At 38.5% G+C, this 23,678-nt stretch overlaps 2 protein-coding genes across 2 annotated transcripts; one reads left to right on the top strand and one right to left on the bottom strand.

Annotated features, from left to right (window-relative positions):
• Window positions 1–821: 821 nt before the first annotated feature.
• Window positions 822–22,630, top strand: TRAPPC3L (trafficking protein particle complex subunit 3L). Its single transcript, XM_072333086.1, has 5 exons — window positions 822–965; window positions 5,746–5,843; window positions 8,499–8,598; window positions 20,842–21,027; window positions 22,055–22,630. Exons 1-5 carry the CDS (start codon window positions 924–926, stop codon window positions 22,169–22,171), a joined length of 543 nt encoding a protein of 180 aa, XP_072189187.1. The 5' UTR covers window positions 822–923; the 3' UTR covers window positions 22,172–22,630.
• CALHM5 (calcium homeostasis modulator family member 5) lies at window positions 17,240–20,076 on the bottom strand. Its single transcript, XM_072333440.1, has 2 exons — window positions 19,537–20,076; window positions 17,240–17,629 (listed from the first exon to the last, which is right to left on the bottom strand). The coding sequence occupies exons 1-2, from the start codon at window positions 20,074–20,076 to the stop codon at window positions 17,240–17,242; spliced, it is 930 nt and encodes a 309-aa protein (XP_072189541.1).
• Window positions 22,631–23,678: the final 1,048 nt, after the last annotated feature.

Raw genomic sequence — 23,678 nt, 5'->3', positions numbered from 1 at the left:
TTACTTGCTCTGCTGGGAATGTATGAGGAGATTAGTCCAATAAGGAAAACACAGCTACCAGGTCAATTTTTAAATTCACTAGTGACTGTAGAGTAGATCTGTGCCAAACCTAAGCTATCAGAAAGAGGCCAAATTTACCTTAGGTGAAAACAGGAAAAGAAAACCAAACCTTCCTGTTGTAATGGGGAGTTTTGCATGCAAAGTTAATAGCAGGCTAAGAATGATGTAAAATCCACAAGAAACACTGGTAATGCAAGTGTAATGCAAGTGTAATGCAAGCTGTAGCATGTACTCAGCTTTGGGAATCTGAGTGCTCCAGCTCCATCCCACCAGTTCTGCATCCTCAGAACCACAGTGACAGTAGCACTTCTAACCTATGCCAGTCCTGCATAGGCAGACATTAACTCACTAAAGATGTCACAGATGGTAGAGAGAGGACTATTGTTCCTGAAGTTGAAAATGATTAATTTTTTATTAACTTGTTTCTCATTATCATGTCAGTGTGATTTTACTCTTTAAAGAGAGAATGTTTCTTAGCTCTCCAAACACCAAAAACTAACACAAGCAACAGGATTAACTGAAACCTAAGGAAAAAACAAACAAACAAACAAACAAAAAAAAACCCTATAAATCTCTTGTAGCTGCCCAGTTTGGCTTCCCATGGCTGTTTGCTGTGTATTTGATGACAGTCCATTCTCGCAGATGGATCAGTTTATATTGTATACAGGGTCTGGCAGCCTCATTCCTCCCTAGAGGCTCTGTACACGTAGAGGATAGGAGGAGCATCAGAAGCACTATAGACTGCAGTGAGTGTATCTCATGCAAAAGGCTGAAGAGAGACCTTTAGGAGAGGGAAAAAGAAAATGCTCTTTGAAGAAGAAACAATATAACCTGAAACATACGTCAAGCTTTACACAAGCAACATGTCACGGCCTCCGGGAAGAAAGCAGGACAGCCACAAAATAGTAAGACGTTTTTGCTATATGCAACTGAAATAGTAGTGCATGGAGAAGGAATGAGCTATTATTGTACTGATGTGTTTTGTACAGACATATTTCTGAACAGCTTGAAAGTACAGAAGGGATGGAGGTGAGTTTGCCAGTATTAGAGCAGAGGCTTGCTGCCCAGAGTACAATGGACTGTTCTTGTTGCAGGGATCAGGAGGGTGGTCTTTTGTACCCCACTGGAGGCAGTAAATTTAGGAAGTCTCTGCCAGATATCTCTTCTATACTTGCTTGCTTCTAGCCTCAGCATTTGCCACGAGTGAGCTGACCTCTGAGCTCTCAGATGAGGATTTCTACACTTTAGATTACATTCAGAATGTGTCTCCACATCAGGAACAATTGATCTAAATGTCCTATGGATTCATTATAGCAAATATTATGTAAGGTGAGGCACTTACTTTTGCTTTAGATCGGATAGTCTGTTAGGAAATCCTATGTACTAAGAGTGTGTGTAGTGGAAGAAAATCATTCTTTTGGGGAACTTTGGGCTTGTGGTTGTTAAACACTGCAAGCACTAAGTTTCCTCAGAATCTCTACTGTTGAAAATTTGTAACTGTTAAAGAATATTTTGCCACAAATAATCTCCCACCCTCTTTGTCCCTCCAGCCAACAAGCAAACAAAAACAGCAACAACAAAACCTAACAACAAAGTAATGCGGAAATAATAGTACTGTGTCTTGAAGAGAAAATGTGCCTAGAAGTGTGTGACACACCTGTATAACAAACTAAAGAGATGAGGTTGCTAATAAATAATTATATACAAAGTTACTGTCTTATTAGGGGCTTGACTTATTATTATTATTATTATTATTATTATTATTATTATTATTATTTTAATTCATCCTTGATTCTGAAGACCTAAGTAGGCTTAGAAAGACGTGGACACAAAATTATTGAGTCTGGAGTATATTCAGAAGCAGAAGACTTAAGTATTTCAGAGAGCTTTAGGGTCAAAAATAGAAATGTCGGATGAGTTTATGTGCCTCTGTGTTTATGTAGTCATTAGATTAAGTGCAAAATGAAATCTGTTTTGTGTCTGGATGTTCAGTTCTGCCCACATCTTTCTTCAAGAACTTAGAGCCTCAGGGCTTTCTTGGTGTTAATTGTGAGTTTTGATGTATAAGGGCAGTGGAAAAGTTCCTGAATCCTCCAAGACATTATTGCAGCTGTTCTTGAAAAGAAAAGAATTAGCAGATGACAAAGGTCTACACTGGGGAAATATATATATATTATATATATATATAATTATTATTATAATTATTATATAATTATATATTTATATATTATACACACACACACACACACATATATATAATAAACTTACATTAGTTCATGGAAAAAAAATGTCAGACAAATAGGTTCTTTCTCCAATAGACTGAAAGAGTGGCCAATGATGTCAATTATGTTGTTACACTATGCTTATGTTTCTCTAAGGCATTTGTCTTACTGCAACACTGACCTGTTGAGACTAGAACAATACAGAATCTGTATAATGTCCACTTAATGCATTAAAAAATTTTTAATGAGAATTTGCCGAAGTGTGTAATGCTATTGTAAACAGGAGTTATCACCAAGGTGACTTTAAGATACAGTTCCACACCACTTAACATTTTGGCAAGTGACATTAAAATGGAAACATTTATTAAACTTCAAGCTGTTGATGCAGTGGGAGCAAGAAAAGGTTTTTCTGCCAAGCTATTCTTCCTGTTCCATTGTTTTCATTGGCATTTACTATTATTTTTTTTACTGACTATAAATAAAAAGCACTTCTTATATGCCCACATGCCACAGGCTTGCAGCACTTCTATGTATTAATTTCTGTCCAAGAATTTAATGACAGTCAACCTAGTCTCTCAGGTCTACAGACCAGCTACTACGTCAACTAGACACAGTCAGTTCAGGAGTGCCATAGATGTGATCCAGTAGGATCATGACCTAGGTGAGAAGGGAAGATAACTTTATTCCAGATCAGTGAACAGCTAAGGATCTCAGTGCTTCCTGAGTGCTTTCTATATATTCCTTTGACAGGTGGCTGTAATCTTTGCCCATCTCCAGTCTTGCTCATGAGACGGAGCCATACCAACTACATCTTCTGTACTGAGAAACTCAGACGTTGTCTTTTCATAATGGTTACCTGTGCTTTAGCCAGTCGGGGGTTGGAACTACATGATCCTTGAGGTCCCTACCAACCCGGGTCATTCTGTGATTCTGTGATTACTAAATCATTCACATCAAGTACAGGATTTGTTTTGTTTAATGTTAACCACCTAAATTTTAGGTGACTGCTTTCAATTGCCTACTCTCTCATTACAAATTAAGAAAAGGAATGTTGTGAGGAGACAGGAAAACCAGACATCAATCCAGTATACTCAGTTACCCTTTGGAGCCACTTCAAAAAGAGAATATTTGGTATGGCAGGACTGAGGAAAGCAAGCCATAGGCCAATATTTCATCTGAGTTGGCTGTGAAACTCATTCCTGTCAATGTGATTTATATTTTCCTTTAAATTGCATTTACATTTCAGAACATCACATTGTTTTTACTTCATTTTGGTGTTCATTAAAAAAATTAAAAAAAAAAAAAAAAAAAGAATTTCATGAACCTGTGGCATTTTTTCCCCTATACTTCTTTAATTATTGCAATACTAACATTTACATAGCAATTCATTCCCTTTCTCTGCAGATCACATGGTGTACAATGATCTTTATGTTCTGGAACTGAAAGTTTAGAAATACAAATTTTCTGTATATATGTACATATGCATGTATATATGTATATGTCTGTATGTAAAAAATTATTTCAGGGAAAAATCCTCTTGTTTTTCTAATAGACACCCTAATGCACTTTCATTATATTGTAGAAAATAATAAGTGCTTTCATATAGGTCTGGGCAGTTCTCCACATTCCTCAAATCACAAGTGAGTATATCTTAGTCATGTCAATCAAATAAGAGCATTTCTGTGCCTGAAACCATGTCCAGCACCATGTGCCATGTAGAAGAATTTATCCTTCAGTCACAATATTCTGGTAGCAACTGAGTGATGGAGCAGTTGATGTAATTTTTCTGCTGTGAACACCTACTGTAAGTAATGTCCAGCAGTTTGTTGAAAACAATTCAGATAATTTTGGTGACATTATGTGTAGTCATTCAGACTGGTCACAGAATCACAGTATTGTAGGGGTTGGAAGGGACCTTCAGAGATCATCAAGTCCACCCCCCCTGCCAAAGCAGGCTCCCTACACCAGGTCCCACAGGTAGGCGTCCAGGTGGGTCTTGAATATCTCCAGAAAAGGAGACTCCACAGCCACTCTGGGCAGCCTGTTCCAGTGCTCTGTCAACCTTACCGTGAAGAAGCTTTTACACATATTTGTGAGGAAATTTCTATGCTCTGTGGACATTTCCCCTTGTCCTATCACCACACACCAGTGAAAAGAATCTGGCCTCATCCCTTTGCCTCCTGCACCTTAGATATTTATAGACATTGATCAGATCCCCTCTCAGTCTTCTTTTCTCAGGGCTAAACACACCCATGTTCTCAGCCTTTCCTCATAAGAAAAGTGCTCTTTATAATCTTTCCAGAGATCCCTGTCTTTTTTGTATTGGGGAGCCCAGAACCGGACACACCATTCCAGTCAGCACACTCCTGCCAACAATACCTGCCTGCAGAGGAACTGTATAAGCAAATGATGGTCATAAATCTGGGCCAGAAAATTTGCCTAAGAATACTTTGGAAAAGGGGGACACACTTGCTAAATGAAGGGAAAAACATAAATCTGTATATTTATCAAATATGGGTTAAAATTAACTTAGTTATGATGTTAGATAACTGATGTTACATTTCCTAATGCAGACAAATCCTTTAAAAGAAATCAGTGTTTCCAAACCTAGGTAATCAAGTCTTTTTCAGAAACTACAGGCTTTTAACCTCTGTTTGACAGGATACGAAACTTCAAAAGCAGGCCACACTAGCAGCATTGCCTATTTGCTTGCTTATGTGTGATGAAAGTATTATCACAATGTATCTGTCTGGGTATTTGGAGAGCTGGTATTAACAATAAGTTAGAGTGGCTCTGTGCGGAGTCAGAAGTTGAACTCTGTGGTCCTTGTGGATCCCGTCCAACTTGGGGTGTTTTCTGATTACTTGTAAAGACTTGTGAAGAAGAAGAAATGTCAATAGTATCGATTCTTTTCTTCTTTGTTTAATGTTATTCTTTATACTTGTGCTGAATTACAGAAATTTTCCATTATTCTGAGCTAATACTTTTTATATTTACTTATCTTTTTGGAAGGAAATCAGCTGATGATCTGAGTCAGACCAATCATATTTTTGTGAAAGAACTGGAATTTACTGTACACTTTTTTTTTTTTTTTTAATTATAAAACTAATATAATAGGACTAATAGCTCAGTTCCTCATATATTCTTCCTGCAATTAAATGCAAAAATGTATCTGATGAAATTAGCTATATTTCAATAAATGTTTTTTCAGACAAAAAAAAAAAATAAAAATCCCTGTACACACTCAAGTGATGATCAAGTCAGCCTCTGCCACGGTTAAATCACAGATTTCTGTGATTACATGTCAGTGGACGGAAGCTTCTTTATTAATGTAAATGGTATTTGTAAATGTTTGTTTTAATATAGTAGCAGCTAAAAAAAAAACCAGCCAAACAACAACACAGAACAGTGAACATTTTGATTATAATTTGTTTCATTTTCAATTTCTAACTTTCTCTTGCAGAGCAGAGAACTTTTTGTGCTCACATATGGGGCTTTGGTAGCCCAGCTGTGTAAGGACTATGAAAAAGACGAAGATGTTAACAGCTGTTTAGACAAAATGTAAGTACTGTATTAAGTATTCTGCCTCCTTGATAATGCAGTTTTATCACCTATATATTACCATTCAGCTTTTTACCTGCTGTCTTATGGGTTCCAGCACTGTCAAGGATTACGGGCAACCTGTGTGTAAAGTTAAATATTCTGTCAATAGAAACAACATTAATTTGTGAATTATGATGAGCAGTTATCTTTAAACTTCAGAAGAAAAGAATCAGGATTTTTTGATTGTTCTTACTTGTTCTTTGTTAAATCTTTGATAAGCTAATTAATAAAACAGGCTTCTAAATTTCATCTATTTCCATGTACTAATTTTCAGCTTCCACATTAACTCTTCCACTCCTTCACATACATGTCATTTCAAACTACTCAAGTTTTTTGCTTTTCACAGGTGTTTCCAAGTTAACATAGAATCATAAAATGGCTTGAGTTGGGATTGATCTCAAAGATCATTTTAGTTTCAATCCCCTGTTGTTGGCAGGGTTGTTAGCCACTAAATCAGGCACCAGATCAGATTACCCAGGGACTCATCCAACCTGGCCTTGAACACATCCAGAGATGGGACATCAACAAGTTCTCTGGCAGCGTGTTAAACAGTGCTTTTATGTATCCACTGTTCACAGCCTTCTTTTGACTTCCCCTCACCTAAGGTGGTTTTCTGACTTGGACACTGAGAAGTAATAATACTGCAAAGTTGTAGGAATTTGTTTTAGGTGATCCAGTCAATAGACTTCTATAGTTAACACCCTTCCTTGAGGGGTATAATTCAGATCTCTCGCTTGGGTGCTCTACTGGATTATGAATGCTCACTCTTAAAAGGTTACAATGAGGCGATAGTCCAATAGTTGTCCATGGAAGTTAGTAAAATATCATTGATCTAATAAAGAAAAGAAATTTGTTCACAAACTGTGAAGAGACAACGTCCCTCAAATAGTTATTTGATTTGAATCCCTCATTCAGCTCTAATAGAAATCATACATTGAGAAAAAAAGGATAGACAAACAAAACAAGACCACAAAAGCAGACTTATTTCTGATGCTATGGTAGAAATTAGGGAAGGCTATTTTTGAAAGGTGCATAGATGTATTTTGCTCCTTGTGGGTTTGTTCTTACACCTGTTTCTATAAAATCTTTTTATCTTTCTCACTAAATAGAAAGACTTGACAAAATATTGACAGATTTTATTGCTGCAATATGAAAAGTTTTACTACTGTGACAATAGAAACAGCCCCACTTTGGGAGGAAATATTGTAGATCAGCAGATCTGTAACAGATGGGAAAGTGAACCTACACAATCTGTAGTGAGATGAAAGTTTTTCACTGTATAGTTGCCAAATTGCTGCTTGTAAATTTATTATTTTAACTTTGCAGACCTAATGCATAAAATTTGAAAATTTGTGAGTCACTAATGCATGCCTTGCTAACTTCTGATTACTTATTTACCAACTTAATTGATATTGATACTTACGTGATAAAAATTTCATCATTTTCTGATGCATAACATGCTGCAGTTTTGAACCTCATGCTGCCAAATGCCACATTCCGTCTTGTCATCACACTGAACATCAGATCACTCTTTGGCTTCTTGTCAAAGATGTGTTACAAAACCAGTAAGAAGTTCCACTGACTGCAGCCTGTCTTCTTGAAGGTGTAAGGCCCCTGGCATATAGGAAGAAATAAAAATATCCACATGCATGAACATGTGAAGATCCCTAAAATAATTTCTGAGTTTTTTCAGATTTTTTTTGGTGACATTTCTGTTAATTGCATAAACTCTGGTTTTTGCTCCAAAAAATGATTGAAGCGATAATATTTATTATTCACTCTGTGTGACTACTGATGTCTGTTAACACATAGGAGCTAGGAATTAATTTTTGTTTAATGAAAAATTTCATTAAATTCTGTCCTTTTTTAACCTAATTTCTCTGAACTTGCAGCATTTTAAATAGAAAATAAAGGCAGTGGTGCACTGAAACTGTATATTAAATATCCATTTCTGGATTCATTCTGCAACCATTAGATGAAGGGAGAAAATGTGTTAAAGAGGGGATTGTGAAGGAAGAATGAAGACAGAGATGAAAGGATAAGAGGATAAAGGAAACAGATATTTGCTGAAGTCCATGCCAATGCATGTACAAGTGCTGTGACTGAAAGGGACTGTTGCTTTGTTCTTTTCCACAGAGGTGGTGTGACATAAACTCTGAGGATTGCACAGGAATGGAGAAATCCTGTCCTATGTTATCCTTTAGTGACAGAAGAGTGTCAATCAGCCTTCACTTGTATATCATTTTATATTTTGTATATTATGCTCATTCACATGATTTCTCATATATGCAAATACACATATGCACATGTATGTAGACAACATTCACATTGTGCTTTGCTTGCTGGGGATATCATGCTTAAAGGAATATAGTTCCCTATACAACTACATGAACTATGTCCTGCTGTGTTGTAAAATATGTCAGAAAGAAAAATCTAGACTACAAAGTCTGATGTCCTTAAAACCATTCATTTAGAAGAATGTCTTTTTTGTTGGTTTTATTTGTTTGTTTGTTTTTGTTTTGTAATGGAGAAAGCTCACAAAACAGATTAGGAGGATGATAGGTGGGAAAGCTATCCCTTTTTGAATGTTAACTCTCTTTGTTCTCCCCTTAGGGGATACGGCATTGGCATAAGACTGATAGATGATTTTTTAGCTCATTCAGATGTGAAACGGTGTCGCAGTTATTCTGAAACGGCAGACATGATTGCACAGGTAATTGAGATCTATGTTCTTTAGAGCTTTGTTATCCTCAGTTGTCCTAGCTCTACTTTATCAGTTTTCTCCATAACAGTGTTACTTGCATTTTCTGCTATGTGAGGATTGTCTTATCTCTACAGTCACACCCATGCTTCACTTGTGTGAAATATAGCTTTTATCTACAATTTCACTTCAGCTTACTAGCTCACAGAGTTTCTTGAGAGAAGATATCAGTCCCTAAAGCACCAAAACATAGAACGAAAAGTGTGATGCTTAATGAGATAAGAATTTTGCAGTTGGTTATGGTAATGGTAAGTTTGCTACTGGGTCATCAGGACCACAGTATTGATTCATGCTGGTAGTAGTTTTGTATCTGAGTTGAGGACAGAGATGTCACCAAAATCCAGATATAAAGCTCCCCAAACCAAATGATAGTTTAGAAAGCTGACATTACTTTATTGCAGCTCTGGGTGCACGGGGGATCTCTTTTCTGGCATGCATATATCGGAGCTAAAGCACACATTATATACATTCAACAAATCAGTATTCAAACACTTGCCACGAAGATTCCACCTATTTCAAGAATTCTAATACATATATTAATACACTGCAAAACTTGCACCATCTAGTTTCAGTACTTCAGCCAGTAGATGTTTATCCCAGCCAGCAAAGTCAAGGTATTCTGGCTTGTTTTGTATTCTGCTTGTTTGCTACCCACATTATTCTGCAGCATGCACACCAGACTCTCTAAACCTTTGTATCCTGTTCTTGCCCAGGCCCTCCTATTTTTTCTTGCTTAGGCCTACTTATCTCACCTGCTACAAAGTTTTACACAAAGATAGTCTATCCTTTCTGCTCTTTACACACCAACTACATTGTCTAAGTCTTTGGTATCAGAGACTGTGGAATACAAGCTGTGAGAGGTTGCTGATCCCTAACCTAAACTGACCTTAAGGTCATTCATTAAGCAGTAGCTTAATATAAGCTTACATATGCTTATAAGCTAATATTAAATCCTTCTATGAATCCAGTCTTTTCTACTAGCCTGTGTGGTGTTTTTCATTAGAACAGTTAAATATTTATCTTTGTTTACTGCTGCTTAAGTTTATTTCTTCTACTATTTCCACAGAATCTGATGAACAGCATGTCAGTTTTGCTAGTCTTCAAACTGTATATTCTCTCAGTTTTTATTTTCTAGGAACTTATATGAGTCAATCAACTCATAACACTTCTTAAAATTCAATATTCTTATTCCTGCCATATGAACTTCAGCATATCTGTAGTTTGCTTAGGTAAAATTATGAAGAAGCTGATGAATTTTCTGCAAAATGAAGACTCAATGGGGGGAGAGTCACAGATCTTAAGATAAAACAAGCAAACAAAAAAAATCAGTGTAGGTACTTCTACCCACCTTGATGGAAATTTCCCTCTCACTGAGTAACCTTACACATTACTGGCAGACAAGAAGATCTAGGAGGAAACTGCGTGGCAGTAGGGAGGTTTCTTAAGACACAGCTTTGGCACTAGGGTAAGTCCTGGGGAAGCTTGAAGAGAAATCCATAGGATGTCTTGCCTTGGCTCAGACCTAAGCATGCCCAGATCACTGATCATGATTCCTTTTGTCTTTAATCATTTTCAGTGTTGCCAGTGAAGATACACCCAAGCTTTCCCAGTCAGAAAAATTAATCACCCTTTATAATAAAGAACTGTTAGCTAAGTGGTCATTTGCTGAAATGGAGAGATTAGGACATGAACTAATTGAGCTGAGATTCATTTCCATGGACTTGTTTTGGGAGATGGAAGTATGTCTGGCATACTTTTTGAGAATAATTAAAAGTTACCATCAGCTAAATGTGATGTTGACTGCAGAGCTGTGAAAAATCAGGCTGTCTACACAGTGAATATGTGCGTGCTAGTAGCACAGACATTTCTTATGTCAAAGTGCATCTGAGTAGTAATACGTGGATATTATCCTGCTCACATCCATGTGAAACCATGACACACCATGTCAGAAATACCTAAGTTACCTCTGACTCTAATGGAGGGACAAAATTTGTATTATCATTTCAAAGTGCTTGTTGCATGGGAATGGACAGCTATGACAGAAATAGACATAGGACATCTTGGCTGAAAAAGTAGCTCACCGTACATGCACACATGCACACACACCACATGTGCCAAAGTTTAAAGTGAAAGCAGGTGACGTTACTAAAAGTCAGTCAGATCCAATTACATAGTGGAATTTAGGGGGTACTTAATTTTGTCCTGAAGTAAAGCATGTCATGGAAGCTCAAATCAAGATGATATACAACAAAGCTCGTTCTTAGGCAAACCTGAGCCAGGGTAGAGGATTCATTGGAGGTGCTGAGGGAAGTTGAATGAAAAATGGAAGGCAAGCAACATTTCAATCACAGTATTAAAACATGCTGTCTCATTAGAAGAATGATGCCAGTCTGCGAAATCACATCTTTGTTCACTTTTATGTTCTTCTTCAGCTGATGTATGTTCTTTGTTTTCTCTGCGTGTTCATATACATGGTAGGTATCTGGTTTGCTGATTCTTGCATTTCCTTGTTGTTTCCTTTTGTAAATTGCTGTAGTATAACTGAATCATCGTTGTCCAGTAAAGGAGATTCAGAAACAAAATGCAGGGAGAAATTAAGGAAAAATACACTGTTACCCTTTTGGTACTTCAAGGGACACTTATTTTGCTCAGAAAGACTGGGACAAACTTTAAAGCTCAAAGTCTCTTGAAAATTTATTTTTAGCAAACTAAAAGGGGAGTTCCGTGTAAAGAGTATATCCTTTCCTAGGCAAAATAGGAGATGGAATATATTAATACATTTATTTGGCAAAATGTTCTTGAACCAACATTCAAGTGCATTTGTCTGACACATATACCAACAAAACATATGCAAGTGACCCAGAAAATAACTGTTAAAGTTGCTGGTTCAACAAAGTTGCAACAGCTTTTTACATGTTCTCTTTAACTCTTCAGTAACAGTGTTCTAAACAAGGAAAAAAATGCTGAAAAGTTTTACTCCACTAATTCTTCAGAATGTATATATAGGGTAAAAACAGTTAAAAGGTTAAAGTAAGGCTGTTAAGCAGTTAAAGTACTTAAGACCAAACACCTGTAGACATAGCTGCTATCCTACAGTCAGTCCTTCAAAGAAAAAAGAAGTCTGTAAGGTCACGCCATGGGTGTTCACTGAATAAAGCTTCCGTGTAAATGCAGAGATGAAATAAAAGAGAAAGCATACAGTGAGGAATACAAAGCCAGCTCGTCATACTAGTAAATAAATAGTTGAGGAGATGTATACCTAAAGTATTCATTTTCTGTGACTGGGGGCTTAAAACTTCATATAGTGATTCAGACTGCAGAGCCTGGGATTTACTGTTGGCGATCAGCCAAGCTAGGTCTTTCCACATGAGTTCACATGTTGCTCTCTGGCTCCTTGTATTGACGCTGTGACTGTGCATAGACCAAACAGACCACCTGAAGCCAGTCTTTATGCTCACTGGCAAGCAAATTGGTGTAAGAAAATGGAAACCAACTGAGGAATAATACCAAGAGCAAAGCTCAGCTGAAGAAGTAACATATAACATTGGAATCAAAATTTGTTTCTAAGTATAACAGAGGATAGCTTTTGAAACAGGGATGATAATTTTCCTCTATAATTCTATAAAGTAAAAGTTTACTTCATCCTTCCTCAGAACTCTAGCATCATTGATCTGCTTAAAACAAAAATAAAAATGTAAAGACTAAACAACTCCATGTTTAGATCTGATCCTGGAATTATGTCACCTTCTATAGCACAGGGCCACGAGGGCTGGGACTCCAACCATGTTGTCCTCCAAAGCCAGAACTGCAGGGGAATAGATGAGATTCCCTTTCCCACTGGGGTCCTGCTGCATGAAGCGTCTCTATATTGGCAAATGAATCACAGAATGACTTGGATTGAAATAGTTCTAGAAGGTCATGTAGTTTCAGCCCCCTGCAACTTCACTGCCAGCCACCAGATCAGGCTTCCCAGGGTCCCATCTAACCTGGTCTTGAACACCTCCAGGGACAGGGCATCCACAACTTCTCTGGGCAGCCTGTGCCAGTGCCTCACCAACCTCTGAGTGAAAAAAAATATTCCTAATATTTAACCTATATCTACTCTCTTTTGGTTTAAAGACATTCCCCCTCTCCTGTCACTTTTAGGTGAGATAAAAAGTCAGTCTCCCTCCTGATTATAAGCTCACTTTACATACTGGAAGGCCTCAGTGAAGTCTCCTCAGAGCCTTCTCTTCCCCAAGCTAAACAAGCCCAGCTCACATTGCTTGTCTTCATAAGAGAGGTTCTGTTAATCTTTGTGGCTCTCCTCTTGACCTGCTCCAACAGGATCATCTTTGTGTTGGGGCCCCAGGCATGGACACAGTACTCCCAGCTGAGCTTCTCAAGGGCAGAGGTGAGGGGATCAGTCACCTCCCAGCCCTGATGGCTACTCATCTTTTGATGCAGCCCAGGATACCATTGCTTTTCTCAGGCTTCAAGAGCATACTGATGGCTCATGTCCAGTTTTTCATCAATCGGGACCCCCAAGTCCTGCTCTCAATGAGTTCTCACAGTCTGCACACATATCAAGGATTGTTTCAATCCAAGTTCAATACCTTGCACTTTGCGCTATTCCAGCATAAAGTTACTTTGGCTGCCTTTCCCCTTCTAAGTAGATCAATTAATGTTCTTGATTAATCTTCTTGATATGTCATCTGATTTTATGGTTTTTTAAGAATATGTTATCACTTACTTTGTGGCACTACTTATGCACACAATGCTTTGTAGAGTTGTAGGAAATGGTCTCCAATAGTATTAGGAGCTGAGAAGTTAGTGGCCTCCTAACTGCTTTTCATTACTCTACATCAAAATCTGACTGAGCTTTAGTCATGTTGTTGAAGAAAGATTGGCTGCAGTATGAGAATCTGAAAGAAGGTTGTGGTACACTTTAAATGCTGAGTGCATAGATTTCTTGTTTGATGTTAAGCAACATATAGTCCCATAGAGTTGCAAGTACGTTTTCAAGAAACAGTTCTGCTTGTTTTTCTTCATATAGGCTCATTTTGATGATGAGCCTATATATTCATCTAAACATATATTCTTTTATATTCCATTTCATACAGATGGAAATAAGGCAAATTTGTAAATGTAACTTTTGAAATGGTTTATTTATTTAACTTCTCTCTCTTTTGGAGTCCCAAAGAAAGACTGAGAGGCCTTTGTTCTACTCCTAGGGAAGCTGTGCATGATAGTTTTTAAAAGAGTTTCTCTCCAGGCAGCCTGGATTAAAAAAGTTATATAATAATATAATAAAAGTTCATTTCTTATTTAATTGTTGAATTACTTAAGTATGCACATGAATTACTTAATTACTTATATTACTGAGACAGTTAAAAAATTTACACTATATAATTTTCAATTTTGCCTTCATTTTGTGCTCTATTACACTGCAAAGCAGCTGCTGAATCTGCATAGTTTCCATGTAAGTCATCTTTTGCACCAGAAATTTTAACAACAGAATTTTGAAAGATTTGTCATACCATAATTCAAAGCCCAGATGAAACTAAATCAAAACCATATGAGGGCCTAGCACATTTAACTAGTCATAGTCCTTGTAAGTAAGGCTTAGAAATTGAGCAGCAGATAGCAGAAAAAGAGGTAAGATAAATTAACTGAGAAAAGTGGGTTCTCACTGATGGGAAGAAGCGAGTAAGTTGGAATACTGAATGTAGAATAGAAAGAGACCAGATGCTTCCTGTTTATTTGTAGACTCATTTGACAGGCATCAGAGTTAATACAAAATCTAAGTTTTCGGAGAGAAAATGTCAATTCTGCTTATTTTTTTGGTCACTTTGTTCTTGATAGTATTGAAAATGATCTTCTGTGGCAGCTGCTTAACTTTAATTCTGTGACAGTGTTGATACAAAACAGCTTTTTGTGATAGCTGATTTAGGACTAGAGTTAAATTTGCCAAAATCAGATTCTAGCTGAAAAAAAAAAAATAGGTCAAACTGTATTTTATTTTTGTTTGTTTTGATAGAAGTATTCCAAGAACCACATGGCAATTGCATTAAATCACAGACATTTTGGAAGTAGAGAAGAGCTATAATAACACCGCCCTGGGAACAAAGTTCAGTGAGGTGCTGAGGCTCCAACCAGGCACTTGTCATAGTACTCGGAATTCAGCAGCTGTACTTCCAAGGTAGAGACCATGCTATGAGGGACAGGGAAAAGGGAATGCAGAAGAAGCAGCCCTCTGGAGCCCCCCTGCAGCTGGCTAGCCAAAACCATCAGATCTTTCATGACATAGGGCTGTTAAGTGCATCCTGCTCTCAGCAGACCAGAACAGAGAACTGATAGCTGCAGCCAGCATCTCCTCACACTCTCAGTACAAATCACCTGAAAGCAGGCAGCAAAGGGAGAGTGAGGGGAGTGCTCCTCTTCCACCTCCTGTGGAAGAAAAAATGTCCACTTGGTTCTCCCACCTTTCCCTCCTCTTCTTCACATGCTTTAACCTTTGTGTCCCAGATCTTACTGAACAGTAGAGAACCCATCGTTATGCCAACCCAACTTGTTCCTTATATTCACATATCAGCTTTTTAATCTACTTAGTGCACTCTGTTTCATCCTTGCTTGCTCTGGGTTTCTTTGCTGTTGGTGAGGTAGACAGACAGCTTTGGGAAGGAAAATTTAGCAGAGGAATAGAAATGATTTTTCTGAATTAAAAGCAAGCATTTGATTCGTTTGGAAGGACTGAGTGAAGTTTTGTTTCTCCTTTTAAACTGTGTATAATAAAGATCTTCATCTTCTGCAGGATACAAAATCCTACAGGATCAGTATGAGGCTGATTGTACGAATGTCAGAAGAAAATAAATAAAGAGAACAAATCAAAGGGAATCACAGAATCACAGAATAGCTATAGTAAGAAGGGATCTTAAGGACCATCCAGTTCCAAACCCCCTGCCATTACACAAATAAAGCTTAGTTTGTGAATAGTTTTCTGGGTGAGATCAGACCTGTGATATGGGCTTTTACAAACAGCATCCTTCCTGTCTGTTCTAATCACACATACTCAGAGCTTCACACATGCTCTGGTTATTTTCTGCCATGAATTTAGTGAAGTGAAAGGCCATAGTTCTGTGGCAACCTGCAGGTCTGTCTCACTGTTGCCAGACCTGCTTGCTGTCATGACTTTCATTTTGGCAGGTTTGCCTCTAGGCTTTCAGCTGCAGCACGTACATTGAGGTGCGTAACATAACCTAAGTCTGCTGCAAAGTGAGGCAGCTGGGATGAAAAAAACAAAACAAAACAGTGAAACTTCTACTCAAAGAGCAAAAAAACTTTTTAATATGCAGGAAAAAAATAAGTCTCAGTAGATAGTGGAATTATCTACATTAAAAAATTAATGGTCTGTAAATGCAGATAGATTTTTCCTTTTTTTTCCTCAAGAAACACACTGAGTATATGAAGAGCTGGGTAATGCATATTGTTTTGTTGATAAGAGCCTGGTTAGAGCTGTGAAAAGCTATGATTCTTTGCAGACTCAGGGAGCCTGGCAGTAAAATCCTGCATAAAAGCCTGCCAAGTCATTTCAGGGAGAGGAACTTGGCAGAAATGTGATGCCTCTTCTATACAGCATTTGCAAAGGCTAAGGTACCCTATGTGAGAACCATGTTGTGCATTCCACAATGTGTGTGAGATGAAGCAGATGTCTATGGAGTGAGAAGCCTTATCCACAGCAGGGACTGTGCCCCACCTGGCTGACCTGTTCGCATCTCTGGCTCCAGACAAAATCACCATTTCCTAGGATGTCAAAAAATATGAAAATCATTCCTCTCATCTTAAAACATGGAACTGTCTTCCAAGCCCTCTATCTTATGTTGGCTGCAGGCCTAGTATTCATTGGTGGTTCTATGCAGCATTAGAAATGCCCTTCAAAATTATTGGTACCTAAAATTTTGACTGTAAGATTTGTCCCAGTAATTACCTGGTATCTCAGTGTGAAGTGAAATCACTGCTCAGTGTCCCCCAAAGACATCCCAGGGATAAGGAGGACAGGTTATCAAGGAGACCATCTGTGGTGTTCTACATGCAACAGGAGAACAAAGACACTGAGATGACCCAAGAAGCCAAACATCTCCGTGCCTCAAAACTTCCTGTAACTGGAAATGATCTGGTAGCAAAACTTTTACTTTCTGTGGACTGTCAGAAAGCAACACACTTCTATTATTGTGTTCACCCATTTCAAATCGCATTGCTTTATGATAGCCATTTGATTTACATAGGACAGTTGTGCTGTAGCATCTTTTACATAGGATATTGTTCAAGCCCTCTCAAAAGTCATTATTCAATCCTTTTTGCTGTTGTCTCTTGATCTGAAGACAATTATATCAGTATGGCGTGAGCCTGAAGTGCTTGTGAGGACTGCAGTCTTTTCAATGTTGTTGAGAAGTAATTTCATTTCATCAAAAAATAAAATAAATTGCAAGTATGAAACAGGGAGGGAATGTGATCATGAAGAAAAGAGACACAGTGAAAAAAAAAAAAGGTAAATAAAAGAAGATAGAAGTATGCTATATTAGTGAAGTAGAAAAAGATTGAAGATACATGTGATCTATGGTATTTCCCTTCTGTCTACGAAGTCATATGTTGTCTCTCTTTCCTCACTGACTTCTTTCTGGCCTTCTTCTACTAGCCTGTGAATTGTGCTGTAATGTTGTTTGCTACTGCTGAAAGTGTAGAGCTGGGAAGCATCTTCCCATGCCTGAAAAGCTGGCAGGGGCATAACTTCTGGCTTCCTGTTCTCAAAAAAGCTCTTCAGGTTTCTCTCGCTCAGCTTGGTGGCATACAGCTCAAAGGTCTGCTCCAGGTGCTCTTTCTCTTTCTCAGCATACACCTTCCAGAACTTCAGCTGGAGATGGCTGACTTTCGACTGGCAGCTGACACAGCAAGTGGTTAGCAGGGAGAAAAGAGCCATAGCCACTATCACACACCAGCCTAAAATCTGGGAAAACAAAAGAAACAGGTCTTAGGTTAAAGTGCAAACACTATTTAAGAATGTCTGTCAGAGTGATTGTGCTTTGTACAGTGGGTCTGCTGCTCTTCTAGGAAAACTACCATGGACACATCTTCCCAATTTTCATTTGTTGACTGGCATTTGTCAACAAAATATATGTTTTAACATTAAAATCTTGACATAAATTCTTCCTGGTCTGTTTCATTTCTTTTTTCTAGGGGATTCACTAAAATCTAACCCATTCCTGTGAATTTTTTTTTACTTTGATAGATCAGCCCTTTGTAGAGGAAAATTATTTTTCATTCCAAAACTGTTTTTAAATGTTCTTGCTCAGTTCTGTGGCTGGAGAGAGCAAGAGAAAAAGGAAATTACATGCCCATCAGCAGGTCTGCCTTGGCACTGAAACAGAGCACAACTCTCTTACACACTGTTTAGAAATAGTTGCCATATTTCAGAGATCCCTCTAATTTTTATTTTTTTTCAGCATCCCTCAAGTTCTTTGTAGCTACTTCTGAGTTTTACCAAATAGTGTTGAGAATTTTTTAAGGGAAAGAGCAACTTCCATGTTTATAGCAAGGAATAAGGGTGGAAAAAGATATGTGAACAACTGTTTTTGTGGGATGATCTCCTTTAAGGAGAGCAGAGGTGTGGATGCAGGTTTTTCTTGCCTAATGCCACTGTCATTGCCAGCAGCTTCACCTGCCTTTTCCACTATGATGTGTAAGATTTGCAAAACATGCTTGTTTCCAAATGAAGGGACAAATTCCAGTGTGGAATAAATCATTTAACTTTCAGAAACCAATATGAATTTGAACTGATTTCCCATGCACTGTCTTAATGGGGACGACACAAAAAGCTGCAATCTGCCTCATGGAAACTCTTGAATAGATGTTAGATGTTCGAATAATAACTCCTGGTAAATATTTGTATTTAGCCAATGGAAACATGGGAATTTTCCCTGGGGGAATGGGGAAGTCTGGCTAACTATTATTTTTAGGGACTATTTTGGAAGAATGATTTTGAATTATTTTATGCATTTTCTGCTCACTCTGTGGTCTCCTATTATCTCTTCCTATTTGCCTGAGGAAATGGAAATAAGAACAGCTCTCAGATAGGAAATGTTTCCAGATGAGCACAATCATCTAATAAAAACTTACTGGCTCCACAGAATGCTTCCTGACATATGCTGACAATAATATTTCCATCATTTTCTATACCATTTTTTTCTCCTTTCCTTTGTTTTGGCTTTTCATCTCTAAATTTATTTACATTGCAAGACAATGAAAGCAACTGTAATGCACAAGTACAGCAGCATGTAATTTCAGCCTTGCATTCTCTTGTTTTATTTTAGTGTTTCTTTCTTCTTCCAAGCAGGACAAAAAGGTGCTTTCATCTAGCATCATAAACTTGAGAAATGCAAACAGAAACAAATTATCTAGACAGTGAGTCACAAATCTGATTTTTCAGTATTTTCCTACAGCTTACGATCTAAGATTTCCTTACGGTACATATAAAGACATAAATGATATGATAATAGGAGATGATTGTTATATGGATTTGTAGTGTAACAAACCCTTCAGATAGAGTGATACCTGTTGATCTGGACTCCTAAACAGTCCAGTGCTGTTCTTCAGAGCTCTCTTCTTTCAGAAAGACATTTTTAAACTGTCTGACTTTACCGATCCTTACTACAGTGGAATCCATGCCCCCCCTCTCCCCCCCCTCTCCAGAGACATGTTGTTGTTCAAGCAGAATTAAAATATCAATTACTGAATTTAACAGGGCTACATCATGACAAAACTTTATGTGAAGCCAATGGTTTTACTTTAGCACCTTCCATAGATGATTCACAACAGTATTGAAAACTTCAATATCTTCTTTCTTGTTTTTCTTACCTGGGAGTGTGCCTGCAGTGTTAGCTTGAGTTCTTCACTCTCTGAAAAGGGCATGGTGCTTTTGTCACAGGACACCTTGTACAGCTCCTCAAAGCACTTCACAGATTTGTTGTGGCAAATTGCATCTAAGTAGGCAGGATTTCTCAAGCCACTCATGGCGCATTCATAAAAAGTCCCGTTGAGCAAAGCCACAGAAAGCCACATCACTGGGGCTATCAGAGCATTTAAAGTGATTTGTCCAAAGATGATGAAGAAATGGCAGATATTCCCTTTGGGGAATATTTTTCTGGGGTTCACCCAGCAGCCTGTAAAGAGCTTCCAGGTCTTATTATTCAGGAAATATCCAAAAACAAACAAAAGTAAAGCTGGGGAGAAGAGAAAAGCCAAACCATACTTGAAGTTTTCATTGCTGCAGGGGCATCTGAAAGCTACAAGAGAAAATGCACGTTCACTTCCAAGTGTCAGCAGAGCCATAACGCTGTAGCCAATAGCAGTTCTCCGGTTCATAAAGAATTTCAGGATTGTTCGAAAACCATCCATGTCCAATACTCACCAAAGAGGCAAAAAAACAAAACAAAACTTAGCTTCAGCTGGAGCTGCCTGTGGCTGTGTGTTGCAGGAGAGCTCTCCACAGACAGAACAGCTGCTATGAACCTGGTGTTTCAACACCGCCTGGGTCGCACAGTGATCTCAGTAAAAATGCATGCATATGGGACCTCTCCACCAGCAGAGCAGATGTTGCATATTTAAAGTAATACTAACCAGTAGAGGCAGAGATGCAAATCCCACCCTGTTATCAAATACATCCCAGTAGTTTTACTCTTTCTTCTTTTGTTCCAGTTGTAGTTACATTTATTTATTTATTCATTTATTTATTTATTTTGGCTGCACATGGAGAACTGAGTAAACACAATTACCAGTTGCAGGAATTCCTGAGCAGTGATTATCAGAGTTGCTGGCAATGTAGAGCAACATAGAGCCCAGTATAGAGCTAATAGCTCCAGAAGAGCATAACGACACTGTGAAAGCATGAGGGATTACAATACAACTGTTGTTATGGGGCTGTAAATGTGGGAACTTCAAGGAAAGAACAAGCAGCCTTACAGTGTACTTCTCTAAAGTATCACATAGCTCTGAATTTGTGATTAAAATACAACACAGAAGAATCCAGTATGATCTCAAGACTAACTGCTCCTTACCCTTGCTTTCCTGGAGCAAAATTAGTCTGCAGAATGTTGTATTCTAAAGTTTCTCCTCTGGTTTGTGCCCAACAGATTCAAGTGGCTGAGTATCCTCCTTTTGCAGGTGGCTTTCAAGATGTACTTGGGGGTCACCCCCAGTGTGAGCTGCAGTAGTGCTGCAGGAAATGAATTCTCCTTAATCCTGGACAAAAACCCATTAGTGGACTTTGTGGAGGAGCTGCCAGCGGAGCGAGCATCCCTTTGCTACTGCAACCTCCTCTGCGGAGTGATTCGAGGTGCCTTGGAAATGGTAAGGAAGCACACATCCATTTTCTCCATTCTTTATTAACATGCAGAGGTGCAGGAATGTTAGACCTCTTGCTCAGATAACTGAAGGAAGCTTACTAGTATTAAATTTATTTCTGAGATTTAATGTCTAAACTGAAATTGAAAGGGTCAGTCTGATCATGAGGTAAAGAAGCACACAGGCTGGCTCACTAAACACAGTCTCAGTTGGGCTCCTTTGAGTGCTGGTGGGAAAAGGAGCTAGCTAACAAAAAATAGGGGGAGCCAGACTGCTGTGCTGGACTTGCCGCATGTTCCTTAGTCCTATTTCATTTTTTCTGCATAGATAATATTGGTAAAAACATCCCGGATCCTTTCCATCCCTGATGTGTGAGGATCAATAAAAATTTCTCATGTCACAGCAATAAAACCGCAGCATCATGTGAAAGAGAGAACAGAATGCGGATGCAGAGAACATAAAAAGCAAATAATCAGAAGTATACTGGATGACATCCCAAATCATTCAAGGCTTTTACAAAAGAATACACAAAGTCCATAATCTGAATGTCACTGAGCTGTAGAGTTTCTGTGCCATTTACTGGACGATACATTTGGGCTGTACTGTGTTTTTGTTAATGAGTATATGATTTGTCACATGTCTTATGTTTCAAGGAAGTGAAAGTTGTGTAAGCATTATTTCTGTAAATCAATCTCAGAATCATAGTATGTTATATATATGTGATATCTGACCAATTAACAAAAGTATTAATAACTTAAGTATGTGATCAGGAAATTTTGTGATCTCAAAATCAAGTACAGATCTTCAGTTCTCAAAGCAAAGCAAAGCACTGGAATGATGATTAACATGCACTAATTCTAGTGTATGTAGGCTTCTTTTCTATTAATTTGGTCTGGAAATAGGTTTTTAAAAATCAGGAAATCTGTTTTTTACAAAACCTGTAAAAGAGGGTCCCCTTGTGGTAGGAGAGAGATGAAAATGCTGTTACACCAGAGGAAGGAGACAAACTGAGTGCTTCTTTGCTTCTTCCTAGGTACACTTGGCAGCAGAAGTGACCTTCCTGCAGGACAGGCTGCGGGGTGATGCTGTGACAGAAATAGGAATTACATTTTTAAGGAAGGCTGAAGACAAGAAAGCAAAAAAGAAATAAGTGAAAGAAATGTCAAAATAAACCTTTGTTAAGGGTTACCCTAGACCTTTTGTTTCTAAGGATGAAATGCAGGGTAGAAATGTTTCCTTAAGTCATCTGCACCACCAGATGTTGGAAGGGTGAAGAAATCTGGAAGGAAAAGATGAGGTCAGAGCAAAGATCTTAATCCTTTTGGCACAGGTATCAGTACTAAAGATTAAAATGCCTTTACTCTTCCTTTTCCCATAACCATACTCTTGAGCAGAATGGATGCTTTATGTCAGTATTCAGTGCATCCTGGGTGCAAAATATTCATTCAGACACCTAATGTTTTCAGGTGAACATGATTTTGTTCTTTTTGTGGGTGTGGTGTTTTTTGTTTGTTTGTTTGTTCATTTATTTTTGTGATGTTTAAAAGCACAGTTATTAAGATATACTTTATTTCCCTGTCTGGCTGTGGTTAAGAATAATAAATCCTACTGTTTCTCACTGTGAGGTGTCTGCTTTGGTATGCAATGGTTTGCCACTCACTGTCCTTTGCACTGGGCATCCTCCTGCCTTTCATTGAATCATAGAACCATAGAATCACGGTATTTTTAGAAAGGACCTTTAAAGGGCACAACTCCCCAGCAATGAACAAAGACACCACAGGTAGAGCAGGTTGCCCAGGGTCTGATCCAGCCTTGCCTTGAAAGTCTCCAGGGATGGGACATCAACCACATCTCTGTGCAGTCTCTTCCAGTGCCTAACCACTCTCACTCTAAAAGACCTTTTCCTTATATTCAACCTAAATCTACCCTCTTTATGCTTGAAGCCATTTCCTCTGACCTCAGCCCAGCAATCCAGCCTGTTCAGATCCCTCTGTAGGGCCTTCCAAGCCCCAGGCAGTTTGACATTTCCTCTCAAATTAATGGCATCTGCAAACTTACTGAGGGTGCACTCAAACCCCTCATCCAGCTCAGTAATAAAGGTATTAAACAGGATGGGCCCCATTACTGATGCCTGGGGAATATTGCTTGTGAACTCGTGGTGGCTGGGCTTGATCTGTTGATTGTCCTGCTCATACCTTGTGATCTTCCTCAAGATGATCAATTCTGTATGCTTCCCTTAAACCAAGGTCGGGCTGATGTTCCCATGGTTTCTCGAGTTCTACTTATGACTTTTCTTGTAGATGGGAGTCACACTGGAAGGTCTCAGATCCCCTGGGACCTCTTCAGTTGTCCAGGAACATGGATAGATGGTTGAAAGCAACTTGGCAATCACCTCCTCCAGCTCTTTCAGCACCCTCAGTTGGATCACATCTGGCCTCATGAGCTTGTGACAGTCCAGGTGGAGTAGCAGGTTTCTAACTGTTTCCACCTGAACTGCAGAGGATTTGTTCTGCTCCTCATCCCAGACTTCCAGGTCAAAAGGTAGAGTATCCCGAGGATAACTGGTCTGAGCATTAAAGACAGATGCAAGGAAGGCATTGAGAACCTCAGCATTTTCTTTATCACCAATCTCATTTCCTTCCACATCCAGTAAAGGA

This window comes from Excalfactoria chinensis, chromosome 3 (genome assembly GCF_039878825.1).
Source record: "Excalfactoria chinensis isolate bCotChi1 chromosome 3, bCotChi1.hap2, whole genome shotgun sequence".
In the NCBI taxonomy this organism is placed as follows: domain Eukaryota; kingdom Metazoa; phylum Chordata; class Aves; order Galliformes; family Phasianidae; genus Excalfactoria; species Excalfactoria chinensis.
The sequence above is the reverse complement of the archived record's forward strand: the minus strand, read 5'-3'. Positions and strand labels throughout refer to the sequence as shown.